Raw genomic sequence first — 24,942 nt, 5'->3', positions numbered from 1 at the left:
AGTTTGAATATGTGGTTCTTTGTCACCATATTGAGCTTGTGAGGTACTGTTAGAAATTAAGTTTTAGATTTATATGCTTTCGGCTTCAAACGAATGCAGGAGGACAGCGTGTGGACTTGCAGTAAATAAGATTTGCTCGATACTATCCTTTCTTGAGATAGATATAGGTGTGGGAAAAGTTAGCTATGTGGACTATCTTTGGGATTTTTCATTGCTCCGATATAGGAACTTGCTATGGATTTGGTAATGACTATTTTACTAATTAGATATATTTCATCATATCTTTCAAATGGCACCCAAGTTCCACTCGTTGTTCACATTTTCTGTTTGCACAGCGTCCTAGCACCCGATGGTGATTGAATGAACCGTTTAGGTCGGGCCAGGGTGGAAAGTATTAGACAGTTATGTTATTTTTATCTTAATTTCATTTGTCTATACTCACATGCTGGGTGTTTTTGTAGTTAAAGCGGGCTGTGGCTAAGTTGTGATATAAATTTCTTACCCTTTTTTTATATATGTTCAGGAGCATACTGCGATTAATTTACCAACCAAAAATGGGAGGTGCAGTTGTTAAGGGAGAGTCTCCTAAGGCTTCGGCACCAGAGTCGAAGCTCGAGACTAAAATAATCGAGGCCATGAAGAGGAGAGAAGTTGGAGGGAGCACCATAAAATCATTGAACACAATTATCTTAAAATTCCCAAAAATCGACGAAAGCTTAAGAAAGTTCAAAGCAACATTCGAAGAATTTGGTAAGAGTCGCTACATTTAGTCATGATCGTATTTTTGTGAGACTGAAATGTTCAAGGGTTTTGGACATTGTTATTTCTGAATCTAATTCTAAGGTTCACTTTTAATATGAGTGATTCATATGCTTTCAAATTCCAGCATTTAAATAGTGATTAAATATGTAAAAACCTGAAAATGAGAAAAATGCATGATTTGTTGATAGACGAGGATGAAAATGGAGCAATAGATCTACAAGAACTGAAGCACTGTCTCAACAAGATGGAAATTAGTTTCACGGATGAGGAAACCAATGATCTCTTTGAGGCGTGTGATATAAATGAAGATATGGGAATGAACTTCAATGAATTTATTGTTCTTCTGTGTCTCGTCTACCTTTTGAAGGAAGATCCGACCTCAAAGCATACAGTTTCGAAAGTATCCTGTCAATTTAAATCTATTTGATATATCTTTATTTTGTCTTTTATGATAACCTATGCTTTAACTTCAGAAATGATTCTATATTTTACATGTTCTGTGAAACTCAACCATACAGCCACAAAGTACCCATGATTGCTTCTATCAATCAGGAAATCTTGTCTTTCTTGAAATGCATAGATAATTCTTTTGCTATCGCTGAGATCGTCAGTCATTCTTTTGGAAGTACTTTGGAATGCTCGAGTCTGATATAATACCGTGTCTCTTCTGCATGTGTTTTGCATGATAAGGAGGAATTTTTCACTAGTTAATCAGTTCCAGTATTATCAGTAGTGATGATGTTTTTTTTCTACATTGGATTTTATGCTCCTTGACATTGATAGAAATCATGCATTGGAATACCTAATCTGGAGGCTACCTTTGAAACAATAGTGGATGCATTTGTGTTTTTGGACAAGAACAAGGATGGCTATGTGAGCAAGAACGAGATGGTTGATGCTATAAATGAAACTACTTCAGGGGAACGGTCGTCTGGGAGAATAGCCATGAAAAGATTTGGTCAGTAGTCAGTACTCTTGTTTTCTCTGTAACCAATCCTGATCTTGCGATCATATGTTACTTAAGTATATCTTATTTCATGACATGATAACTCCAAAGTAGAAAATCCATCCTTCTCCTTCGGAAAATCTTGATACGAACTATCTATGCTTAAAGGTCTACATAAACGCCATTATTTCCATTTTTGCAGAAGAGATGGACTGGGATAAAAATGGGACAGTGAACTTCAAGGAGTTTCTTTTTGCTTTTACTAGTTGGGTTGGGATCGAAGATTTTGAGGACGAAGAAGAAGATTCTTGAACTGAATTCTCATCTCCGCCGCCAAAATCGTTGAGCATTGGACGTTGTTTTTTTATTTTGCCACTTACGAAGAATAAACATATTTTTGCTCTTCCAGTAATACGCTGGTCTAAAGTTGAGGATATAATTGTGTTGTGTTCCTTTTCCTCCTCACATGTACTGTAAATAAGAATGTATTTTAGGTCAGATTGCATCACTTGTCTTTTATCTTCTGTTTTCTACTTCTATTCCAGTGCTTTTTTTTTTACCACAAACAAGTGAATGAAACCCATACACCCAGTGCTCACAAATGTAAGAGCAGTCAGAGACAGAGCCCAAGTCCGACGTTGTGTTGAGCTATTCGAACTTCTTCTTTGTTTATTAAAGTCTTGTAAACAGACTCATAAGCATCCTACCTTGGTGAATAAATAGAAATATTCTAGTAAATGATGGCCACAATGCAATTTATTACATAACAAAAGATAATACGAATACAAGAATAATTATAATACATAAATCCACTAGATTCAATCCACTCCCGGTCCTTACAGCAACGGCTAATATTGGCCTTTATTTATCAAATACAGCATAACCAACTTCCCACAAATTCCATATTTTCAAAACTATCATCACAAGCATACAATAAATGAAACAATATGACAATGTTTGGGCAGAGACCAAACTGCCTAAGCAACATACATACTCAAGCCCCTCGATTAAAGATCCATTACAACAATCACATACTGATAATATATCGACGCCCAGGTCTAAGAAAAGCACACGTCATACGATGTAAACAAGTTAGACCACTCGACAGTGCCAGTGCTTCCATGGCTGCTAGAGGCAACAGCTGGGCACACTTTTGGCATGGTAACTGCTGTTGTTTTAGCAGAAATGAAGTTTATGCAACCGAAGGTTACCCCCGAGTTTTCGCCCTTTTCATTCCAAGGCTGCTGTTGAAGGGGGATACAGAGCCAGACATTTGAGAGCCTTCGTCCCGAAGAGTGCCATTGAGCATAGCAAGTTCTCGCAACTGCTGCTTCTTATAAAAATCTTGAGATTCGTCCTGCATTTAGTCATGATGAATATATGAAAAATCATACAGATAAAGAAATAAATTGCATATCTGGTGCTCGGCAAGTGGCTGTAAGTTACCATTGGCTTAAGTAAATCTTCCAGTATCTCACGTGCCTGCATCAGACGCGCATCTATTATCTCAACTGGAAGTTCTGCCTCGACAAGTATGTGGAGAGGTTCGTTAAGATGCTCATATCCTGTTTTTCCCCTCATTGCCTCTTCCTTCAGATCACAGTGTCGAAATATGTTACTTCAGCTCATTGCAAACAAACTCACTCATGGAAAAAGATGCAAAAGTGAAATATAGCTAAGCTAAGATGATTTGCTGGATAAACATGAATCATAGCTCAATACTAAAAATTTGACTAAATTTAACAAAAACTATGCTATGGGTCCAACTAAAGGATAAATGATATTTATAAAGATGAAGTTCATGTTAAGCAGCATATATGAAGTTCTATAAAAAATTAAAAAATTACTGAATCGCTATGCTCTTTGGCAGACAAATTTTAGAGAGGACGAAAACACATATACACAGGAAAAAAAAAACATAACCAAAATTACCCTCGCGGGATCCTTTATGCTGCCACGTCCTCTGATCAGAACACGACAATCAGTAGTTGCTTCAACTCGCTTCAAAGAGTTCCCTCTTGGACCAAGGAGACGACCAACAAAATTGAACTGCAACAGAGGACATCATATCAAGTGACAAAATATGCCTAAAAATCAGAGATACAAGAACACCATTCAGAGGAAGAGAAGTGAGTGGTACATTAGGATATTGATCCACTGGAACATCAACACGTATGCTTTGCTTGACGATAAGACCTGATGAGCTACCCTGGGAGTGGGAACCAAACCAGTTCTGTGCGGAAGAGGGCTGCACCAAACTCGACATCTGCAAGTTACAACTCCAAATATTGTAAGGAGGTCACATTAAAATGGTGAGAAGACGATCCCTTTCTTTGTATGCACACATTATTCTAGATAGCTTAGAATATGCAATGTTTCCATATTATAAGACCGAGGGAACCAAAAATTGAAAACATACAACACAAACTGGAAAAGCAAAAGCAAAAGCAAAAGCAAAAGCATATATAACTCCAAGGTTGAAATGATGGAACATTCCTATGCATGCTTACATCCCAGCAGAACTACTCTGGAACAACGAATCACGATTGGATACCCAGTATGGCAATTGATATTAAATGAATTCACATTAAAATAGCATCATGTAATACAAAAAATGAGGACTCCACAAGCAAGTTAGTGGAGGAAGGGTTAGGCATCTGTTAGAAGTCAGAAACCAAGATGCTGGATTATAAAAAAATAAGCACGCCAAAATCTTTCCGGGAGTCAAAATAGGATGGATATTAAACCACGGAGAAAGTGGCCTCCCTTGCAGGAATCCATAGAAAATTAGCAATAGCTATTAATACTGCAACAGAATGACTCCAACTAATAATGTGAAATTCCAAATCAATGTGCTCAGCTAATTCTATGCCACTCCTGAAATTTTTAGCTTCAAACTACCAGTCACGAGACAGTTGGAACTTTTAAGTTATAATGCACCGAGTTGAAATAATGAAGTCGGATTGAAAGTTAAAAGTTAACTTTTCAAAAAGTAAAGAATTAGATCGAGTAAATGGTTATGTTAACAGTTAGTATCCATACTTCTGATTGAAATGGTGATGCCCATATGCTCACATTAGCTCCTCCATTTGAATATATTCCTCCTGACGCCAGGGGGCTTGCATGTTCAAGCCCACTTTGTTCTAAAACTGATGCATTCCCCAACAGTGCAGATACACGTAATATTTCTGCTTCAAAAAGGTCAATTTCCAAGAACAAGATGTACCAGTTAGCATTAGTTAAGAAATTAGTGAGCATTGACCACAATATTTACAGACAAGACCTCTGTTAACAGGTTAGTTAAAATCGATACTCCCCACAGTAAAGTCAAGGAAATCTACCGAAGTTAAAAGCTGTAGTAAATCTCCAACTAACCAAATTGACCAAATCATAGACATTAGACATCAGTAGTCCAGCCATGGTAATAGATAGACCAAGGAGAATAAAACTGATAAATGACACAGTTTTACCCCAGGGCTTTCAGAAATCTTGTTCAAAACTGAAATGAATAGCTAAGTACCCTATAACATAAAAAAAGGGGCCTCCAGGGCCTAGGACGCCACCCAGACACATTCACATGCGTTGGAAAAATAAGAGGAGAAACAGAAGGAAGGATCACTTCATATATTCTCAACCGACATTTGATTTCAGTAACCGAGAATGAAAATTTCATCCTAAAGAGGTTTGTGCACTACTTTACTCTTACAAAGCCCAGGCTTAAGATCTTACTATTCAGAACATTAACAAAGAGTCTTACACATAAGTATACTGTATACCGTTTTTGTTTGTTTCAAGCTTTTTGTTCATGCACCCTAAAGCAGAATCCAAGAAAAGAACTTTAAGAAGATACAGTCTTGAAAGACAAGAGATTCTACATTTCAAGAATATTTCAATACACTGTTTTCAACGGAATAAACATTAAAATGAAAAAGGAAAATAAGAACTCCAGCTAATCAACAATACTGCACTGGAGATGGTTGAAGTGTGCGGTATCTGTCACTTAACTGTCCTCCGGAATCAACAAAATTGTGATAAGAAGCCTCAAAAAACATGTCCCACCAAAAAAAACATCCAAAAGCACTCTTACGGAATAATAGGTACTTATGCACTGACAATTGACAAACCTACGCTGACAAATAATTTGATAAAATCACACAATCAGCAATTGTAGCTCCATGAATTATGTTAATACCACATTCATGCAGATAATTAGGGCGAGTGGGATGGACAAATAAAGGTTGAACCCAAAAAAGCGCAAGTGGGATGCACAAATAAAGGTTGAACCCAAAAAGGTGATATTTAGGAAGCAATTGTATTTTGGAAATGAACCGAATTCACCTAGATATTCCATTCTCTAACCACTCGATCAATGAAGTTAAAAACGGTAAAATATATTTTCAAAATTCAAGTTATATCAAGGCCAGTTTGTAATAATACTTTATCCTGATGGTGTCTTGATTAGTGGGAAAAAGTGTGAAATCCAATGGGCAGATTAACAAAATATAGTTGAAAACTTTGAGATAACACAAGGCCAATAAGGATGTGTCACCAATCACAAGGTCAACTGTACATCTACATCACACAATCATACAATCATTTCCATCATAAATTGAGTCTAAATTTTTCCATTCAATCATTTTACTGCTAATGCCTTCTCTTCTCTGCTATTTCATGCTAGTCGTTTGGGGCTTGCTTTCATCTTGTTCTTTTACCTTCTTAATAACTTGAGATAGCAATTTATTTCCCATATAAAATCTAGAGTATTTCAAATAGATCACTAGATCACAACACAATCCACTGTGCATGCAATGGCCTCGGACTACAAAGTCAGAGGTTCAATATCAACGCCGAGGAACTCAATGAGTGCATAGATTATACTCAATCTTAGGTGAAAAAAGTTATTTCTCAATCATGTGGTATTTTAATATAATTTCAGAAAGGGAAATTAGGAGACAGGTCAAATGAAATGTCTAGTAACTCAGTTATTCTATCTCCAATTGCTATGTACAAAGTTTGGAACTAATGGTCACAGTCTTTCCTGGGTACCTGAGATGTGGATTAAGGTGGATGAAATTTAATTACCTTTGCCCTCCTTGATGGTAAATGTTGCATTAAGTGCACATAGACCCAAAAGATAAACTACTTTTCATTGTTATCATTGACATTTCACAACAGACCTAGTGCTCTCTAATCTGAACTATTAGAACAAACCGCTGCGGATCTTATTAAGTCCTCTTGTTTATTACCAGAAGTAGTTACTTCTGCATAAAGTCTAATAGACAGTAATAATCTCTATTTTTTTAAGCTCTACTTTGAAATAAACGTGAGTATATCTAGTATGATAGGAGTTAAAATTTAAAATGATGAAAAACAGGAATTTCTCATGCATGATTCACATCACTGGAGTTAGACTCAGGGTGATATTTACGATCCCCACACCCTTCCTGCAAGAGATTATGATTTTTTTTTTCAAAAGCTAGTTTTGTTCTTATAACTGTTCCTTTGATGAAATTTGGTGTAATCAAGCATTAGCTGGAAGGAGAAAACTCACTCAAATCATATACACAGAAAGTGTTCCTGCATTTCACACCTCTAAACTCTAAGGTGGCAATGAGATTGTATTTCCATCAATTTTTTGCCAAAACACAGAAAAGAAAAATCAAGGACGTCTAGATATTATTTTTGAACAAAAGATATCTCACCTTGATTCAGTAACCTGTAGCTATTTGGTATCACAGCCACAAATGGATTAAGTTTGATCTTTTCTGCAAACAACTCGGATAAATACCTGATGAATCGGAAAACATTAGTTACCATAGCTACGTAAGAAATAATGAAAGGAGTCACCCATAAAAATGATTAAATCAACAAGATCTGATAAAAATACAGTAATTCTGTTAATCTGTTCCCACTAGAGAATTCAAAAACACCAAAGGAGAAGAAAAATCCTGCATCAAATTACTTGTCGAGTAAATCGAAGTTCTTGCTCCTGGTCCAGCCCCTGAGGTCTTTGCTAAGTTTTATTATTATTATTAAAGACTATAGATGTTGCAGATTCTTATTCTGATTGATTCGTTATTTGGACCATCCAGGGAGACTGGAGAGAGATTTGGTCTCCTTTCCTAGCATGCGGCAAAAAAAAATGGATCAGGTAACCGGTTCCTTGGTCCAAGAAAAAACATTGGTTATTGGCATGGATACTACTTTTTCCTTTCTTCCAGTTTCCCCACAAATTGATCCTGCGGTGGCATGACAAGCCATTCTATTTGTCAAAGAGTGAAGATATTGAAAGCTAGAAAGCTAGATCGGCATGCAGTGAGTAATGCACGGGTGAAAGCAGTCAATCTTTATTCGAATTACCACACAAATGATTCACTGGAATAGGATTAAATATAAAGTCCTAATTATTGGCTCATCTAAAAGTTAAATATAAATCACATAAGGAAGATGCTCATCATAGTCGAAAGAATCAAATAAAAACTCGCTGCATATCAAACACGATTCTACTTAATAAAGAAACAGTAAGAAAATGAATATCCATCCAGAGCTGACATCAAGTAACATTCACGGATTCAATCACATAAACACGATACGCAAATCGACACAGTATTTCTAAAAGATCTACTGTAGAATTCAACATAAACCAACCGACATAACAAAACAAAGCAAGAAACCAAAAATTACTTTTCCTGCTCCACTAAAGCAGAGGCGGAGCGAATCCCGGCAGCCGCGGATATGTGTGGAGAGTGAGACGCTGATGGGGACGGTGAGTACGCCATGTACCTGCCAGAAGACATAATTCCCGGCGGCGATTATGACGACGACGGGGAAACCCAAACACCACCGACACACAGAACAGCGGTAGACTATACTGGACCAGTATGAGCAGGCGGCGGTTTTATGGGTAATAACTGAATGAAGGGTAGGGGAAGGGCGTCGGTAGAGCAAAATCTTAACGTGGAAGACGGAAGAAAAATGCGAATGGAGGGATGCGTATTTATCAGAGTGATGGAAGCAGGTCATTCTACTGTATTGTTGTATTCTTACAGCCGTAACCCGATTTGCCACTGCGAAAAAGGAAGGGCAAGTTTTTTGGGAATTTCTATGCTTATAGGGCGGGTATGAGGCGGATTTGACTAAATCCAATATCCTTCCCATAAAAAAAACTTTGACCCATTACCCGCCCCACTTCGGTTAAATATTTTTTGGACCCACCCCACATCGAATACGAAACGGGGCCGAGTAGACCCGTGAGACCCGAATTTTTTTAAAATAAAAAAGTAATCTTTCTTCTCACGTGACTGAATTATGAAACAAACAAGCCTCTAAATACAACATTGTGGAAAATTAATTCATGTATTCGACCACACTTAATAATAACAAACAAAGTATTTTCACGACATAAAAAATTACATAAAAAAAGAGTTACTAGCTCTCCAAAAAAATCTTGACATCTCCGAAAATAAGTAATAACATAATTTAAACAGATCAATATAAAATCAGCGAGTAGACAATATTTAATCTACTAAGATGAGGACCAACTATTCTTCCACTATTGCTAAAAGAAGATTCAAATGCAACAGTTGGCATAGGAATAGCTAAGATCGTTATGGTTGAGGTGAGCTACTAAAAAATGAATATTTATAAAACTAATAAACCCTAGAATATTTATATCTACATATATATGGGACGGGTATGGGGCGGGTATTATATGACCCATGACCCGCCCCATATCCGGACGGGTCTGAAAAATTGGACCCGAGACCCACCCCATGACCCATTTAGTATGCCCAAACACACCCCATATACGCGGGTCCATTGCGAGTCTGGGTAAAACCCGGACCCATTGACATCCCTACTTTGATCCACCCTCGGATCAAAGGCAGATGGTATACCATCTGATCAACGGTGAATGTTCATCCACGTGTTTCTTTATATTTTCTTTTTACTCGTAACGAAAAATAATATTTTTATCTCAATTTATCGTAAATCATGAGTCAAATATAAAGCATTTGTCCAAACCAAATGACATATATAGATAAAATCAAGATTTTTTTTCGTGAGATAGTTATTTATGAGGTGGGACAAATTCGAACTTTATCAAGATTTTTTTTCGTGAGATATCTATGAGGTCTGAAAAATTCGAACTCGTGTCGTATGTTTGATCCCAAAATCAGAGTTTATAAGGTAGATAAGTAAATTGATGTTTTATGTACAATTTCAAAACCACTCTTAGATTCAAAGAGAGAGGAAAACTTTTTTGATGGGTTGGCTGGTGGCCTTGGCTTTGATGCAATACAACGATGATGATCATTTGTTTGAGCCTCAGCCTCAATCATTGATATGCTTCCACCAACCTTCCTTTTCTTGAATTCTATGCTCCTACATTTGACACGTTTTTTTCTCTTTTCCGAGCACCTCCATTTTTGTTTCTGTCATTGAGCACGACTTGGATTCTAAAATATGGTAGGATAGGATCGAGTAAGATTATACACAACACTCTATTTGTCGAGCGACCGAAAAACTCCTTTGAATAATAACCTTGTACAAATTTGTCATGGTTTTGGCAGGGATCCACAAAAATGGTGTCTTCCGATTTTTTGACATAAAAAAGTTGTTTCTTCGTGAATGGATCGGATCGGAGATTTATTTAATAAAATTGATATGTGAGACGTTCTTAGAAGAGTGTTTGTATATTTATAAAATGTAAATGCAAATATTATCAAAGAAGTAAAAAAAGTGTCATAGTGTTTTTTTAACAAAATAAATTTCTTAATTATCGACAGATATGGATAAAATTATTTATTTGGGGCCAAAAGGCACCGTATATCTCAAGGAACGTGGTTGGTGTGACGTCACTATAAGCATACCTCCGTGTATATTGGAGGTTGATTGTGATATTAAAGGCCAAAAAAAATTAAATAAATAAAATAGAAATGTTGACCGAATGGACCGCGAGACTTTTAATAATTATTATTATTCGAATAATTTTTTTTATATTTTCTTATAGAATGAAATTATACTTCATGTAAATATATCAAAGAAACTAATATTGTTATTTTAATCTGATCAAATAATATTAAATAATTAAGACGGAATTATTTTCAATTTAAAATAGTTGTTCAATTTAAAAGGGAAGTTTTGTTTTGATTTTTTTCTATTTAAAATATGGAGTGAATTGAGAAGGTTTTTAGTAGGATAAGAAGGGTAATTATAGAATTAAATATTTTGGTGTCCTCAAATATAGTTATTCTAAAGTACTCACACTTAATAATATAGTATAGATATAATAATAATAGGTAATAGACATAGAGAGAAGATCCTTAACTTTGGGTAGGCTCCAGTCTCCGCACAAAAGTTCAGGGTGCACATATCAATAAAGTGATATTGCAGGAGCATTAATGCAAATATTCAAAGGCGCAGTACATAGAAATCGAATTAGCCGTCTTCTGTTCGTAAAAATCAAATGCTACGGAAAAATGGCACCTGCCGCACCTTAGGTCAGGAGGTGGATTCGAGTTCCATAAATTGTCGAAGTAAATTCAAATCGAGAAGCTTCGGAATAAGAGAATCCGCATTGTGAGTAATGGAGGAATCACTGCCCTTCAAAAACCTCCACAGTAGGGAGTACCAAGGCCACAAGAAGAAGGTACTCCGTCGAACCTCGAACTCTAATCAAGATTCTTTTTTTTTTGTATCGACTATATTTACTTCATTTTTTTGTGTTGTATCGACTATATTTACTTCAATTTCATTTCAATATGCTAAATTGAATCGAACTTTTGTTATTTGTCTTTATGCTATGCGGCGAGAAGGTGCATTCAGTGGCGTGGAATTGCACGGGCACGAAACTGGCTTCAGGCTCTGTTGATCAGACTGCTCGAATATGGCACATTGAACCCCACGGTCATGTAAGATTTTGGTTTCACACACACACACACGCACACGCACACGCGCACACACACACACACACATAGTTATAGTTTGATTTTCACTACAAATTATTGCCTTTCACCTATATTTTAATTTCCTCTCTTTTGAAAGATTTACTTTTCTTGGCTAACTCAAAGTGAATGGAATATGGTTAGGTTGGATAAAGGAAGTTCTCCTTTACGCAGTTAGATTGAAAAAATGGACCGAAATTTATATTGCAAACTATTTCATGTGACAGAGTTTGGTGATGGAACCTGCAGGAATTTTATCACTCAGCAGTCCGGCTTGTATTTTTTTAAACCTTTCTTGTTTTGTTGCATTGTTCCCTACCCCTATGCCGACCCCGACCATGAAATTGAGGGTATTTTACCTATTTTTGTTCTGGGAAGATGAGAAGCTGAAGGTAGAAAAAATTCTCTGTTTACTTTTCCAGACTAGGGATCAGCCCTATAAAATTAGCTTTCTTATAGTGTTCATAGTTTGGCAAATCTCAGTCCCCTTCCAAGGGCAATGCAACACAAGGTAAACTTAGTGTTTGTTACAACGAGTTGCTTGTTAATTTGGTTGTGTAGAGCAAAGCTAAAGATAGCGAGCTAAAAGGCCACGCCGATAGTGTTGATCAGTTATGCTGGGATCCAAAACATGCTGATTTGATTGCAACTGCATCAGGCGATAAGACAGTTCGCTTGTGGGATGCTCGTAGTAAGTGACATGAATGTTGCATTGGAATTTTGTTTAAAAACTGTGAATTACCTTGTTAAAAGGCTTCACATTTAATATCTGAAGATGCACTGCATAAATTGTTCCAATGATGCATCATGCACTCTCGTGATTTATTAAAAAAATTTGCAATCTAAATGAATGAAAAAATACTAGTGTCTTGGAGTGAAAGTGATAGAGGGATGGTTGAGTTAGTTAGGTGACTTGTTCTTTTTACTTGAACTCCACCCCTCTTCCCTTCTCTTATTTCTTGTCAAGATTAGAAAAACGACAACATAAGGTATATATGTTTGTGATGTCATGGTGTTAAAATTGCCATCTAAATGAATAACTACTACAAGATGTTGTGATGGTTTTAAAAATTGTAATGGTGTTAAAGATTCCATTATGGTTTATTCTTTGTTATTTTCAGGTGCAAAATGTTCACAGCAGGTAGAGCTCAGCGGGGAGAACATAAATATTACCTATAAGCCTGATGGCACTCATATAGCAGTCGGTAACAGGGTAATCATTTATTTTATTCACACCTTAACCTTTTAATCCTGCAATTAGTGTTTTCAGAACCGGATCGGCCGGTTCGACCAGGAACCGGTTACGTGTCCGGTTCGAAGCACCCTAAAACCATTTTAACGGTCAAACCCGGTTGAACACTGAACTGGCTATAAACCGAAAATCGGTCGATTGAGCCGGGTTCGAATTTTTTTATTTTTATTTTTTGAAAATTATGTTTTAAAATCTTAAATTTAATATTTTGTTATATATATACATGATTATTAGGAATTTGTAGTTAAAAATATTATTTTAGTAATAATATAATTTATTTAATTTTTTGTTTTTTTTAAAACATATATAATATAATTGATATCTTGAATATATGTATATAGTTTCTTAGGTTTTAAACTTTGGTAAATATATTTTTTTGTATATTTATATACATCTTATAAGTATATTTAGATTTTAAACTTGATAACTATATCTTTTTTATTATTTATATACACATTTAAAATATATTATTTATGATATTATGTTATTATTTTATATAATATAACGATTTTCCGGTCCGACCTATTGAACCGTTTTTCAAGCTAAACCGGTTCGATCACCGGTCCGGATATGAAAACATCGCGTGCAATTACCTTGACCCAATACTTTTGGCATTATCTGTTCAGTAATGTAGATAATTTATTTCCTCTCAGCAAAGTATGTGATGGCTGATGCTCTCCCTTGTTTTCTTTCTGCACTCAAGGATGACGAATTAACAATTTTGGATGTTCGCAAATTCAAGCCAATACATAAACGCAAGTTCAATTATGAGGTAATTTTCATTTCTCGTCAAGTTTTAATCAGATAAATGGTTCAAAAATAGACGTAAAACTTTATTGGTCTTTTCTGTTTGTGCTTTAGATATTGTATGTATATCCTTGCTGTAAATAGTAAACCATCTATTTAAAAGTCTTCTTTTGTGGAAATAAAGTTCCTCTGGTGATTAACTTTGGTCCAGTTTGGTATTATTTATTTGCCTTATCATGATATTGCGTTCTGATTTAAGGTTGGAAGTACAGCCTCATCTTAAACGTGTTTTGTTCATGAATTGTTCTTAGAACATGGAAAAATTGTGGGAGTCTTGTCTTATTTTACCCTTGTCACAGCTTAGTTTCTCTGCGTTTATCTTTGAATTGTCATGATTTGTACTTTTGTTTTCCTCATGTTTCCAACATTGTTCCTTGTCAGGTGAATGAGATTGCATGGAACATGACAGGGGACATATTCTTTTTAACTACTGGGAATGGTGAGACTAATCCTTAAAGTTGGGTTAGATATCAATGTGCTTGAAAATTACTTATTTATTTTCTGCTTTTTTTTTCATCTTAGGAACTGTAGAAATACTTGCATATCCATCCCTCAAGGCAGTTGACACACTTATGGCTCATACTGCTGGTTGCTATTGTATTGCGATTGACCCACTGGGAAGGTGTATCCTGTCTTCTGTATCACTCTATTTTGTGTTAATAATAACACACTGATATAGATTCAGATTTTGTTTATTTCCCCCTTTTCAAAAGTGCTATATTACTCTTTGAAAATTAAATTGTCTATTTAACCCCCACCCCGCAAAAAAAAAAACACAATGTATCAAAAAGGAAAAAAAAAACAAAGCTGTCTATTAAATTGTTTGATGGAGATGACAATGGAAGTCCCTTTGTCATTCACAGATATTTTGCTGTTGGAAGTGCTGACTCATTGGTCAGTCTTTGGGATATGAAAGAAATGCTCTGTATCCACACATTCACTAAACTTGAGTAAGTTTCTTTTCTTTGGGGGGTATGTATTACCTTAGATAATATCTCGTGATTCGCAACATGTACTTGCACATTCTATCAGATGGCCTGTCCGGACATTGAGTTTCAACCACACGGGAGAATTTATTGCTTCTGCCAGTGAGGACTTGTTTATCGATATTGTAAGTTTGCATATGTTCCTGAATTCCTGGACCATTGGACACCCATATCGGCTAATTCTTCCTCTCACACACACATGGAAAAATGTCATGATATGATTTACTTGACATGGCCAACTACAGTTATTAAGAACTCTGTTATTTATCAATGATATTTCTCGTGTTTGCATCAGTCCAATGTTGAAACTGGAAGATCCATCCACCAGATTCCATGCCGGGCTGCCATGAACAGTGTGGAATGGAATCCTAAGTACAACTTACTTGCATATGCTGGAGATGATAAAAACAAGTATCAGGCTGACGAAGGTATCATATCTTGGTCTATTCATGGATACAAGTTAATTTAAAGCGACTTGTGTTGTTGATCATTCACATTTCACTCTGTTTGGTACCCCACAGGCGTTTTCCGGATATTTGGCTTTGAGAATGCGTAGCTTCGTGCTAGTATTATAACCCAAGCCCAAAATTTGTTTGTATGTGAAGAGGCAAAAGCTCGAAGTCACGCGACCGGAACTTTATGATATACAGTTTATAGATGTTTTTTTTTCACTCACATGAAACGTGAATGAAACTCTCTACAAATACTCAGTTTCTTTTGACTAGTGAACGTTGTCTCGCGTTTCATGTTATAAATTACATCTAAAATTAATTGCTATTTCATAAAATCTCTAAAGATGACTCAAAAAATGAGAAAAAGTGACATTTTATTACTGCATGTAAAGTCTGGTTCATTTACCAAAGATAAAACTGTGCATGGAGGGAGGTATCGGAAGAACACAAGCAGTGTTTCTACGGTTGGGACATATAATCTTTATCTTTTAGCAAAGATGGTCATCATGAGTGTACGAAGGCACGACGGATGCGGTATACTTTTAGCAAAACATCAGTGGAGGTCTCGGACTCTATCAGCAGTGTCTCTCCCCAGATTGGCTTCAAGAGTCGGGAACATTAAAATCGGACCAATACAGCTTCATTCCTTTTGTTAATCCCTTTTGCTCCATCTTCTTTCTGAATTTTTAACCACTAACTTCTGGCATTTTTTGATGCAGAATTAAGAAAATTATACTTTCTGCATCTGACCTTTTATTTGGCGTTTAAAACTTTGCATTTGCACATTGGGTGATAGCGTCCGCTCGCCATGCAATTAGAAAACAATAAAAATGAAAATTTTGTGGCTCCAAAAACATATCAGCTGCATTCTCGTTTCGATAAAATTCTCGACTATGGCCAAGTTGGTCGATGACCATCACGATTAAGCACAAAGGATTAATCTGTATGCTGGAAATACCAAACCTGTAAAACAAACAAGACAAACAGTCGCACAATACCGAGTGCCCTTCCATCTTCCAGTACCTGCAAAGCTTGAACCGAACAAGAAAAACTATCACGGTAGAACAACACAGAGATAAGACACATGGGATCCACCACTTTCTACACCCCAGTTGACGGTCAGCCGAAGAAGATGTGAACAGAATTGTAAAAAAAAGGCCATGAAAAATGAAGAAGAAACAGCAGAGTTGGAAGATTTCTTGTTTGATCGAATCCATTCTTGATTCTTTCATGGCTAGCCTACGGCTGCGGAGATCTTCTTCTCTCTGCCAGAGCTTCAGAAGCAAGAAATGGCCGGGGCTTCGGGAAATCTCCGCCGACGGGTGGTGCTGATGAATCAGCTTTTGCTGATGCTCCTCGTGGACTGGGATTTCAACGAAGTGGGCATGTTTTGTTTCCGCCATTTATTTAAGTAATGAACAGATGCCGAGAAAAAAATAAATATAGTAAGTTGAATTCGCAGCACAAATGAAGTAGGAAACAAGAACTTGAAATCTGTGAGGGAGATTAGCAGAGATCTAGATGTTCGTCGAATGATTTAGTGGGGGAGGCAGGGGGTTGTTTCGGATATTTAAGGTTGTTTAGGATCCCGTCAAACTCGCAACGGTCATATCGCGAGTGCTTGAACCATCAACGGTCATTTTTATTTCCCAAGTCAGCCGTCGCTTAGCATTCGTGTATGTACATCACACGAGTTTAGGCAATAACATGCAATTTCTAAGGGGATTTTTTTTATCCGAAATCTCGATTTCTGGTTGAAGAACTTTATGAGTAAGTCTCTTGTGAGACGGTCTAATGAATTTTTATCTGTAAGACGGGACAATCCTATCGATATTCACAATAAAAAGTAATATTCTTAGTATAAAAAGTATTACTTTTTCATTGATAACCTAAATAAGAGATCTGTCTCATAAAATACGACCTATAAAACCGTCTCACACAAGCTTTTGCTACCAGAAAATTAAGTTGTTGGTAGAACTTGAGAAATGATTTCGTTGTTTTTGAATTTTTTTTATATAATTTGTCACATATATAAAAACAAAAAAATTATACGTTTAACATACCGTAGTCATGATAATAAAATTAATTTTATAATTATTTATCTGAAATGAATCGGTTTGAATTTAATTTACTGTAAAATTTATCGTATAAACCTAACATGTTTTAATTAGTTAAAGGAATATTTTAGCAAAATCCCAAACGTATCTTGTCTGAAGATTTATTACATCATTGGTGTGGCACAAACAGATATTAGTAACTTGTGCATGAAAATCATCGACGCCAGAAAGTATTTACAAATAAAGCAATAACCATACAATATATATTGATTCTCACGTTATACAAAAAAAAAAAAAAAATCCGATGAATATAGTAAATCTTAAGTGGTGCAACAAGATAAAAACTTGTGCTTAAATTATTTGTATTATTCAAAGTCATCAATCGGATTACTAGTTCAAATATAGAGCACATCCCACAAGCACAACCGGAAAAAAATCAAGGAATAGAATTTGACAAAAGGTTCAAGTTATCTTATTTTTGTGCAACAAGATGAAATGATTTGAGCTTACCAGTGTGTGTGGTTGCATCAAGCAGAAATGCTTCCAGAAAGATTCTCAGGTGTCCAGCCGTGATTAGTGAGAGTAAAAGACTTGATAACTGGTATGTGTTCAACCATCTGCCGGTCCTCGCTGTTATGCCTCAGTGTAGCAATGAATTCCTCAGCCATGTCGCGCAGAACTAGCTCTTCAATCTTGGAAAGTTTGTCGATGCCCAACGGAAGCATCTTCAGATTGGGACACTGACGAAGATTCATCTTCTGAAGTTCCGGCATTGCGCCTTGTTCTATAACAAGAGTATTCAACAGTGAAAACTTTTCGATTACTAAAATCTTTAGCTTCTTGAAAGTTGATGCTTCGAACACCAGTTCTTCACCTTCGAAACTGTCAATTAGCTCAATCTCCTTTAAGTTCGGGAGATCCTTAAGAGCCTTCAGTGGGCAGTCCTTTGATTTTGACCATTTCAGGCCAATCCTTTGCAGATTATCAAGCTTGGAGATCCACCGTGGAGATTCTTTGAGGCGCCCCTTCAAGTATAGCCGCTGAATATTGGAACTGGGATTTTGGATCTCTCCCACTTCAAGAAACTCTTCCTTGGTGTTTGAACATAGATCAAGAGTGGTAAGATTTTTCAACCCTTCCAGAGATGCACACAAGGATTTTCCGTGTTCTCTCCTGATGCCTACAAGTCCTAGCTTCCTCAACTGCGTTAGCTTTTCCAGCTCCCTTATGATTCCATCCTTTTCGCCAACCTCTACAAGAGACAACTTCTGTAGATTTTTTAAGTTTCCAATTCCCTTAAATATCTTAAAACCTTGCACAGAGTCAAAAGGCACATAATTATCCACATTGTATTTGTAGACAAAGAGGTGGCGGAGATTGCAAAGTCTGGAGATCGCTACTGGAAGCTGTGTCACACTGGTTTGCCTGAGGTCCAAAGTTTTAAGGTAAAATAGCTTCTGAATGGAATTGGGGATTGTCATGATGTTGGTACCCCTCAGACTAAGATACCTGAGAAGGATGAGACGGGTGATTTGTTCGGGAAATTCAGTAAGAGGGGCACCTTGCAAGTCTAAGACTCGTAGCAACTCGAAATCTCGAAAATTGTTACCAAGGTGATCGGCCGGAAATTTATCACATCTAAAGAAAAAAATGAGAAGGGGATGTTAGAAACCGTTCAATTATCACGTCGTCCACAACAATAAAAGGAGAATTTTAAAATACCTGAACAAGAAAACGGAACGAATAACAGCAAATTTGCTGCTAATTTGTTGCGAAGGAGAGCAGTCACCGTGGACGGATAAGCGTCTGATGATGATGCGGGTTGCACTTGTATTTTCTCGTCGGAAAATCGAAGCAAAAATCTCTTCTTTGCACTTCTGAACAATAAATGTTAGCAGGAGGCTTAGCACACGACAGCTTCTAGGCCGGCCATCAAAATCCCAGGTTTGAAACATGAACTAAGTTCCTGTGAATCAGTTCAGCGAGGTAATCCTCGGCTACCTCCTCTGCAGTTTTGCTATCTGTTTCTGTCACGAATCGTTCAGCCACCCAAAGGCGTATCAGCCTGCCACGTTCAACAGAATAATCCTCAGGGAAAAGGCCAAAGTACAAGAAACAACTCTTAAGATTGCTAGAGAGATCCAGGTATCCAGGAAGAAGGGTATTCCTGATAGCGGACAGCTCGCTCCCGATTTCACACCCGAGACCCTTGTGAAACTTTTCCCATTCGATCGGAAGTTTTGATTTCTGGGCAAGTGCACCGGCAACTGCCAGAATAGCAACGGGCAGTCCTTCGCATCGTGTTACGATTTCTGAAGAACATGTTTTTAATTCAGAAAGGCATTCCCCATTGTTGTCTTTGAAAGCTGTCTTGCAGAAGAGGCTCCAAGCATCTAACCATTCCAAGCCTTTTAATTCATACACAAATTGAGATGAGGATGCACATGATGAGGCAATATTTGAGTCCCTCGTCGAGACAATTATTCGGCTGCCCAAAAGTCCCTTAGGCAGTGCATCGTTTATCCAATCCCAATGTTCCTTTTTCCAGATATCATCTAGAACAACTATATATCTCTTTCTTTCCAAATATTTTCTTATCTGGGTCAAGGCCTCTGATATGCCGAGTGTACGATATGATTCCTTCCTCCAATCGCAAAATTGCTTCAGCATGTTGATATAGAGCGCCTTCAAATCAAACTGATCCTTAGACACGTGAACCCAAGCATGGCAATCAAATCGCCCTCTAATCCTTGTATTCCAAAACATGTTCTTTAGGAACGTAGTCTTCCCCGACCCCGGAGGACCAACCACGGCTAGTGTGATCAGGCTCTGTTCTCCATCCGTCAATAGACTCATAAATGTTTCCTTCAACTTTGTGTAACCAACCATCTCATCGTCAAGAAGAAGACGACTCACCCGGTGTCCAGTCTGTGATCCAGAACCCGATTCAGAAATCGAACTGGAGCTGCCACCTGGAAAAGCTTCAGCCTGTAACTTTATATCCTCCAACTTCCTCTTGATATTTGCTATCTTTCCAGAAATCTTTCTGAGGGGAAACCCATGCCGAATATTGTGGCCGAATTTTCGAGCCTGTTGTGTCAACTTGTGTCTGTGAAATACATTTGTGGAGTGGATGACAATCTCATCAAGAACATCCTCGATCTCAAAAGCAATTTCCCGAATTTGCTCCACCTTATCCTCAAGCCTCCTATCGGCCCCTCTATTGTCGCCGTTGTCTTCTACGTAGGCCTTCATTGTTCTCAACCAACTTCTCATACTCTGGATTTCCTTCCCCATATCTTCATCAACATTGAGTATTTCAAGAATCTTTGGGACGGCCAACTCAATCAAAATCGATGCTGCTGCGCTAATAGCAAGTTCAGCCATATATGATTCTAGCTGATTGCTGGTTGTGAATGAGAGTACTTCTGATGCTCTTTTATATATATATATATATCTATATATATATACACTATAAGAACTGGTTGAGTAAATTCTTGACAAAGGCTTGCGATGACCAATTCATCATCGAAGGAAACTATAAAAGTCCACTTCAATTGGGAAGATGAAAGGAAACCAACCACAAATGACAGTTGTGAATTTTGACGTTACGTAAGTACGTCGAACACACAGATTTATTCACTTGTTGGTACACATTAACCACGAATTCAACTTAGGTGAAGACAAACAACCACTTTCAAACCAGAATCTTAAGAATATTTTTTACACCAAAACACTTCTTCGATTTCTCTCAAACTTGCGAAAATATTACGTAGTATGTCAAAATTATTATTTTTCATAGTATATATGAGTTAGGTCAATCCATTTCATGAATGAGTAGGTTTTTTGTGAGATGGTCTCACGATCTTTATCTGTGAGACGGGTCAACACTACCGATATTCACAATAAAAGTAATACAATTAGCATAAAAAATAATATTTTTTTATGGATGACTCAAATAAGAGATCCGTCTCACAAATACAACTCGTGAGATCGTTTCACAAAAATTTTTGTCATTATAAATATAGATTCGTGAAACAATCTAGATACCAACCATACTGAAACATTGATTGATACAAAGCGTGTATAAGCGAAGCCAAGAAAGATTCTTATAACCAAGTTTACTTTCATATAAAAATAAAGAAAGCGAAATCTAACCACTTCTTCGTAATAAATTAATAATGTGCCAGAAACAAGTCTGATGATTGAGCAAGTGGTGGAATTATCTTATAAATGTAGTTCTTGTCACCATATTTATATCCTATTTACTTAATCTACCTTCTGTCGGAAATATTTTTTTTAATTATTTTTTATATTTTTATAAAAATTGACAGATATATTGATGATCTAAATACTAGGTACGTATAATTTCTATTGCATTAAAAAAAAACATGGTTATCCATTGTACTTATAATTACAAGTCAATATTTATTATTATAGTCATGATAAGATATATAATTATTTAACTAAAACCACCAGGTTTCAATTAAATATAATTAATGTAAAACCATTTGTGAATTTGATATGCAAAAACGTAAAATTATTCAATTAATCATCTTACTTTCAAAACATATGTTGATTTTTAACCAGTACAATTAGTTCTATAAATTGTATTTAAATATAATATATTAGGATATTACATTTCGTTATTGACAATTTTTTTATATAATAAATATATTTTAATATTTTTAATAATTATATTTGATGGGGATAAAATCAAAACATAAGTATAACAACTAAATTTATATTTTTAAAAATTTAAATCGATATCTTTATTAGTAATTTATTTTACTGGTCAATATTATTATCTTAATAATTTACTTTGATTAAAAAGGTTTATTATTTCCCAGAAAATACGAACATCGCATAAATTATGTACAATATGGTTTTTTTTAACTCCTAATTAGAATATAAATTAAACAATAACAATAACTTCATAATGTTTTTATTTTAGCATTTAAAAAATGGCATTGTTTATTTTTGTAAGAATATTAAATCATATAACGTTAAAAAACTTATTTAATAATAAAAAATAAATTCATGTAATCAATTATATAGCTTAATTCTATTATTTTTGTTATAACTAAACTTTCAATTTTATTTTAATTTATTTAATTATTTATTCATTATTGATTAAGTTTGTATAATTATTATTTAACCTTTTGTCCTTCTTCTTATCTATACAAAAATATCAAGGGTTTAATTCTCGTACATGAAATAAACTAATTAATTGCACGCTTAATTTAAATATTTAGGATTTAACTGATACACAAATGGACCTTATAAATAAATTATGATTTTACACAATAAGGCACCCACTAATTAATGCATTTTGGATTTATATTTATATATAATATATAATTACTCTTATATTATAACTATTATTTCATTTTTACATTTATATCCCTATATTTTTTTTTTAGTTTTACATGCAGTAGGGTAGAATAAAAAGGCAAAGTTGTCAATTGACAATTGAAAATTTTTACCTTTTTATTCACACTTTTAGATAAAGTAAATAAATAAATAAATAAATAAATAAAGTAATAATAATAATAATTGAAATTTTTTACCCTTTTATTCACACTTTTATTTAGATAATAGATATGATCGGTTGAGTATATAATTGGTAAAAGGGAATGAATGGTGACCAATAGATCAAATTTTGTGAGTCCACGGGAAATTGAAAGGAAAAACACAAATGATCAGCTAGCTGTATTCTAGAGATGTGAATTTTGACGTAAGATTATGTCACCCCAAGTACGTCATAAATATATATTTTTCATGACGTGATAATATGCTATCGCTAAATATTTTTTGACGCGTAAATCTTCGATCTAATATAGTAACACATAAATCACGTTACTCATATAAGTCTCACTGAACAAACCCTAAGGCACGACAGACTCGTCCTAAAAAATTGTTGATAAGGTGAATAGAACTATTAACTATTTATCAATCGCTACATATTCTACCAACTCGAGATGAAACCATCATATATTATTGATCTTATCTATTTTAGCAACTCGAGATGAGACCCTCATATTTTTATTGAGTTGTTGGATTTAAAAACACAAAACTCAGAAGCCAACTCCCACGTTAGGCGACAACTTCAACAACAAAAAAAAAAAAAAAAGCAAATTTCTAGCAAGTTGCGTTCCAAACAAAAAATAAAGAAAGCCAGATCTATTGACTGATAATATAATATGTCACAAACATGTGGTGGAATTATCTAATGTATTTCATTGGGATGGAAACATTAAGAAAGATCAATTCTTTGGTGTAAATTTGATTTGCAAAAAGGTTAGATTATGAGATTAATTAATATCTGATTTTCAAAACATATGTTTTACTGATTCAATGAATTTTTTCGAATTGAGTTTTATGTTTTTTTTTAAAAAAATATATATATATTTAAATCTAACATATTAGATATCACCTTTCATTTTTAGAAAATATAGTAATTTACTCTAGTGTTACAACTTAGATATTTAAAAATAGTTCATCACACACAGAACATAAAAATCATAGGGCATTTATTGAAAATCTTCAGTTCAAATCGTAACAAGTCTTTAAGATAAATAATATTATTTCAGTCATTCCTTTTTTAAATTTCTGAAATATATTTATATTAATTAGTAATGTCTCTTTCTAGCTTATTGTTGGACCATTTATTTATCTTGGTATAATACTTATAACAAGAACCACTTGTTTGAATACCATTAATTCTAATTACGATTGATATCAGTGTCCCTCAAACTGAGATACCTTGGAAGGATGAGGCAGCCGGCAGGTGATTTGTTCGGGAAATTTAGCAAGCGGGGCTCCTTGCAAATCTGACACTCCTAGCAACTTGAAATTACGAAAATTGTCGCCAAAATGATCGGCCAAAAATATACCACACCTGAACAAAGAAATGGAAAGGGGGTGTTAAAAAGCAGTTAGGTTATCATGTCGTTCGCAAACAGAACGAATAACAGCAAAGTCGCAGCTAATTTGCGGCAACTGAGATCCAGTCACCGTGGACAGATAGGCGTCCGATGATGTGGGTTGCACTTGTGTTTTCTCATGGGAAAAATCGATGCGAAAATCTCCTTTGCACTTCTTGTTGGAAATTTTAATAAAATTTAGAGGTTGAATAAAAATTATGTCTCATAAATGTGAGATTGTCTTTTGGCTCTCCACATTCTTGAATTAATTGAAGAGTTTTGACTCTTCATATTCTTGAGTTAACGAGAAGATTATTTGAGTTAATTAATCTTACATGACTCTTGGTGTGCATTTTGAGGCTTATAAATAGTGTGTTCATTTCCTCATTTCAAACATATGAAAATTTTATCTCTTTCAAAGTACTTTCTTGCATTTCATATTGTTATCTTTCCATTTGGCCTCCGTAAATCTTGGTGATAAAGTAAATGTACGTTTTCAGTTCGTCGTAGCAGTGCCTCGTGTTAAGTCACTGTTGGTTGTTCCGTTGTATCCCGAGAAACAGACATTCAAGACGATCCTTGAAGCACATACAAGAGGGGACAAATCTATTTTAAGAAAACTGTAAACGCTACAGTGCTCGGTTTGGTTTTGGCTTTCTTTTACACGATAGTCATACTGTAAACATCACACTTGTTTCGGTTATTGTTTTATCTATACAAATTGGTTTCTACGTTACTGTTTTTAGCAATTTTTCTAACACTTCTTAACGATAAATGTTAGCACGGGGCTTAGCACACGACAGTTTTAGG

The 24,942-nt window shown here is 35.5% G+C and overlaps 4 protein-coding genes across 4 annotated transcripts; 2 read left to right on the top strand and 2 right to left on the bottom strand.

Moving 5' to 3' along the window:
• Positions 1 to 538: 538 nt before the first annotated feature.
• On the top strand, positions 539 to 2,227 carry LOC142555803 (putative calcium-binding protein CML21). Its single transcript, XM_075666898.1, has 4 exons — positions 539 to 750; positions 951 to 1,162; positions 1,546 to 1,720; positions 1,911 to 2,227. Exons 1-4 carry the CDS (start codon positions 555 to 557, stop codon positions 2,018 to 2,020), a joined length of 693 nt encoding a protein of 230 aa, XP_075523013.1. The 5' UTR covers positions 539 to 554; the 3' UTR covers positions 2,021 to 2,227.
• Positions 2,228 to 2,491: 264 nt separating this feature from the next.
• LOC142555802 (KH domain-containing protein At5g56140-like) lies at positions 2,492 to 8,728 on the bottom strand. Its single transcript, XM_075666896.1, has 7 exons — positions 8,393 to 8,728; positions 7,411 to 7,496; positions 4,751 to 4,896; positions 3,849 to 3,974; positions 3,641 to 3,757; positions 3,155 to 3,298; positions 2,492 to 3,065 (listed from the first exon to the last, which is right to left on the bottom strand). The coding sequence occupies exons 1-7, from the start codon at positions 8,503 to 8,505 to the stop codon at positions 2,916 to 2,918; spliced, it is 882 nt and encodes a 293-aa protein (XP_075523011.1). The 5' UTR covers positions 8,506 to 8,728; the 3' UTR covers positions 2,492 to 2,915.
• Positions 8,729 to 11,115: 2,387 nt separating this feature from the next.
• LOC142555801 (THO complex subunit 3) lies at positions 11,116 to 15,399 on the top strand. Its single transcript, XM_075666895.1, has 11 exons — positions 11,116 to 11,357; positions 11,524 to 11,619; positions 12,214 to 12,343; positions 12,774 to 12,865; positions 13,608 to 13,676; positions 14,093 to 14,150; positions 14,234 to 14,333; positions 14,575 to 14,661; positions 14,744 to 14,822; positions 14,993 to 15,125; positions 15,219 to 15,399. Exons 1-11 carry the CDS (start codon positions 11,295 to 11,297, stop codon positions 15,251 to 15,253), a joined length of 942 nt encoding a protein of 313 aa, XP_075523010.1. The 5' UTR covers positions 11,116 to 11,294; the 3' UTR covers positions 15,254 to 15,399.
• Positions 15,400 to 17,544: 2,145 nt separating this feature from the next.
• Positions 17,545 to 20,797, bottom strand: LOC142555800 (disease resistance protein RPM1-like). Its single transcript, XM_075666894.1, is given in 3 exon segments — positions 17,545 to 18,844; positions 18,929 to 19,146; positions 19,148 to 20,797. Coding segments are annotated over 3 exon segments (2,775 nt in total). The 5' UTR covers positions 20,594 to 20,797; the 3' UTR covers positions 17,545 to 17,733.
• Positions 20,798 to 24,942: the final 4,145 nt, after the last annotated feature.

Source organism: Primulina tabacum, chromosome 9 (assembly GCF_025594145.1).
Source record: "Primulina tabacum isolate GXHZ01 chromosome 9, ASM2559414v2, whole genome shotgun sequence".
Taxonomy (NCBI): domain Eukaryota; kingdom Viridiplantae; phylum Streptophyta; class Magnoliopsida; order Lamiales; family Gesneriaceae; genus Primulina; species Primulina tabacum.
Note: the sequence above shows the minus strand (reverse complement) of the source record. Positions and strands in the feature narration are given on the sequence as shown.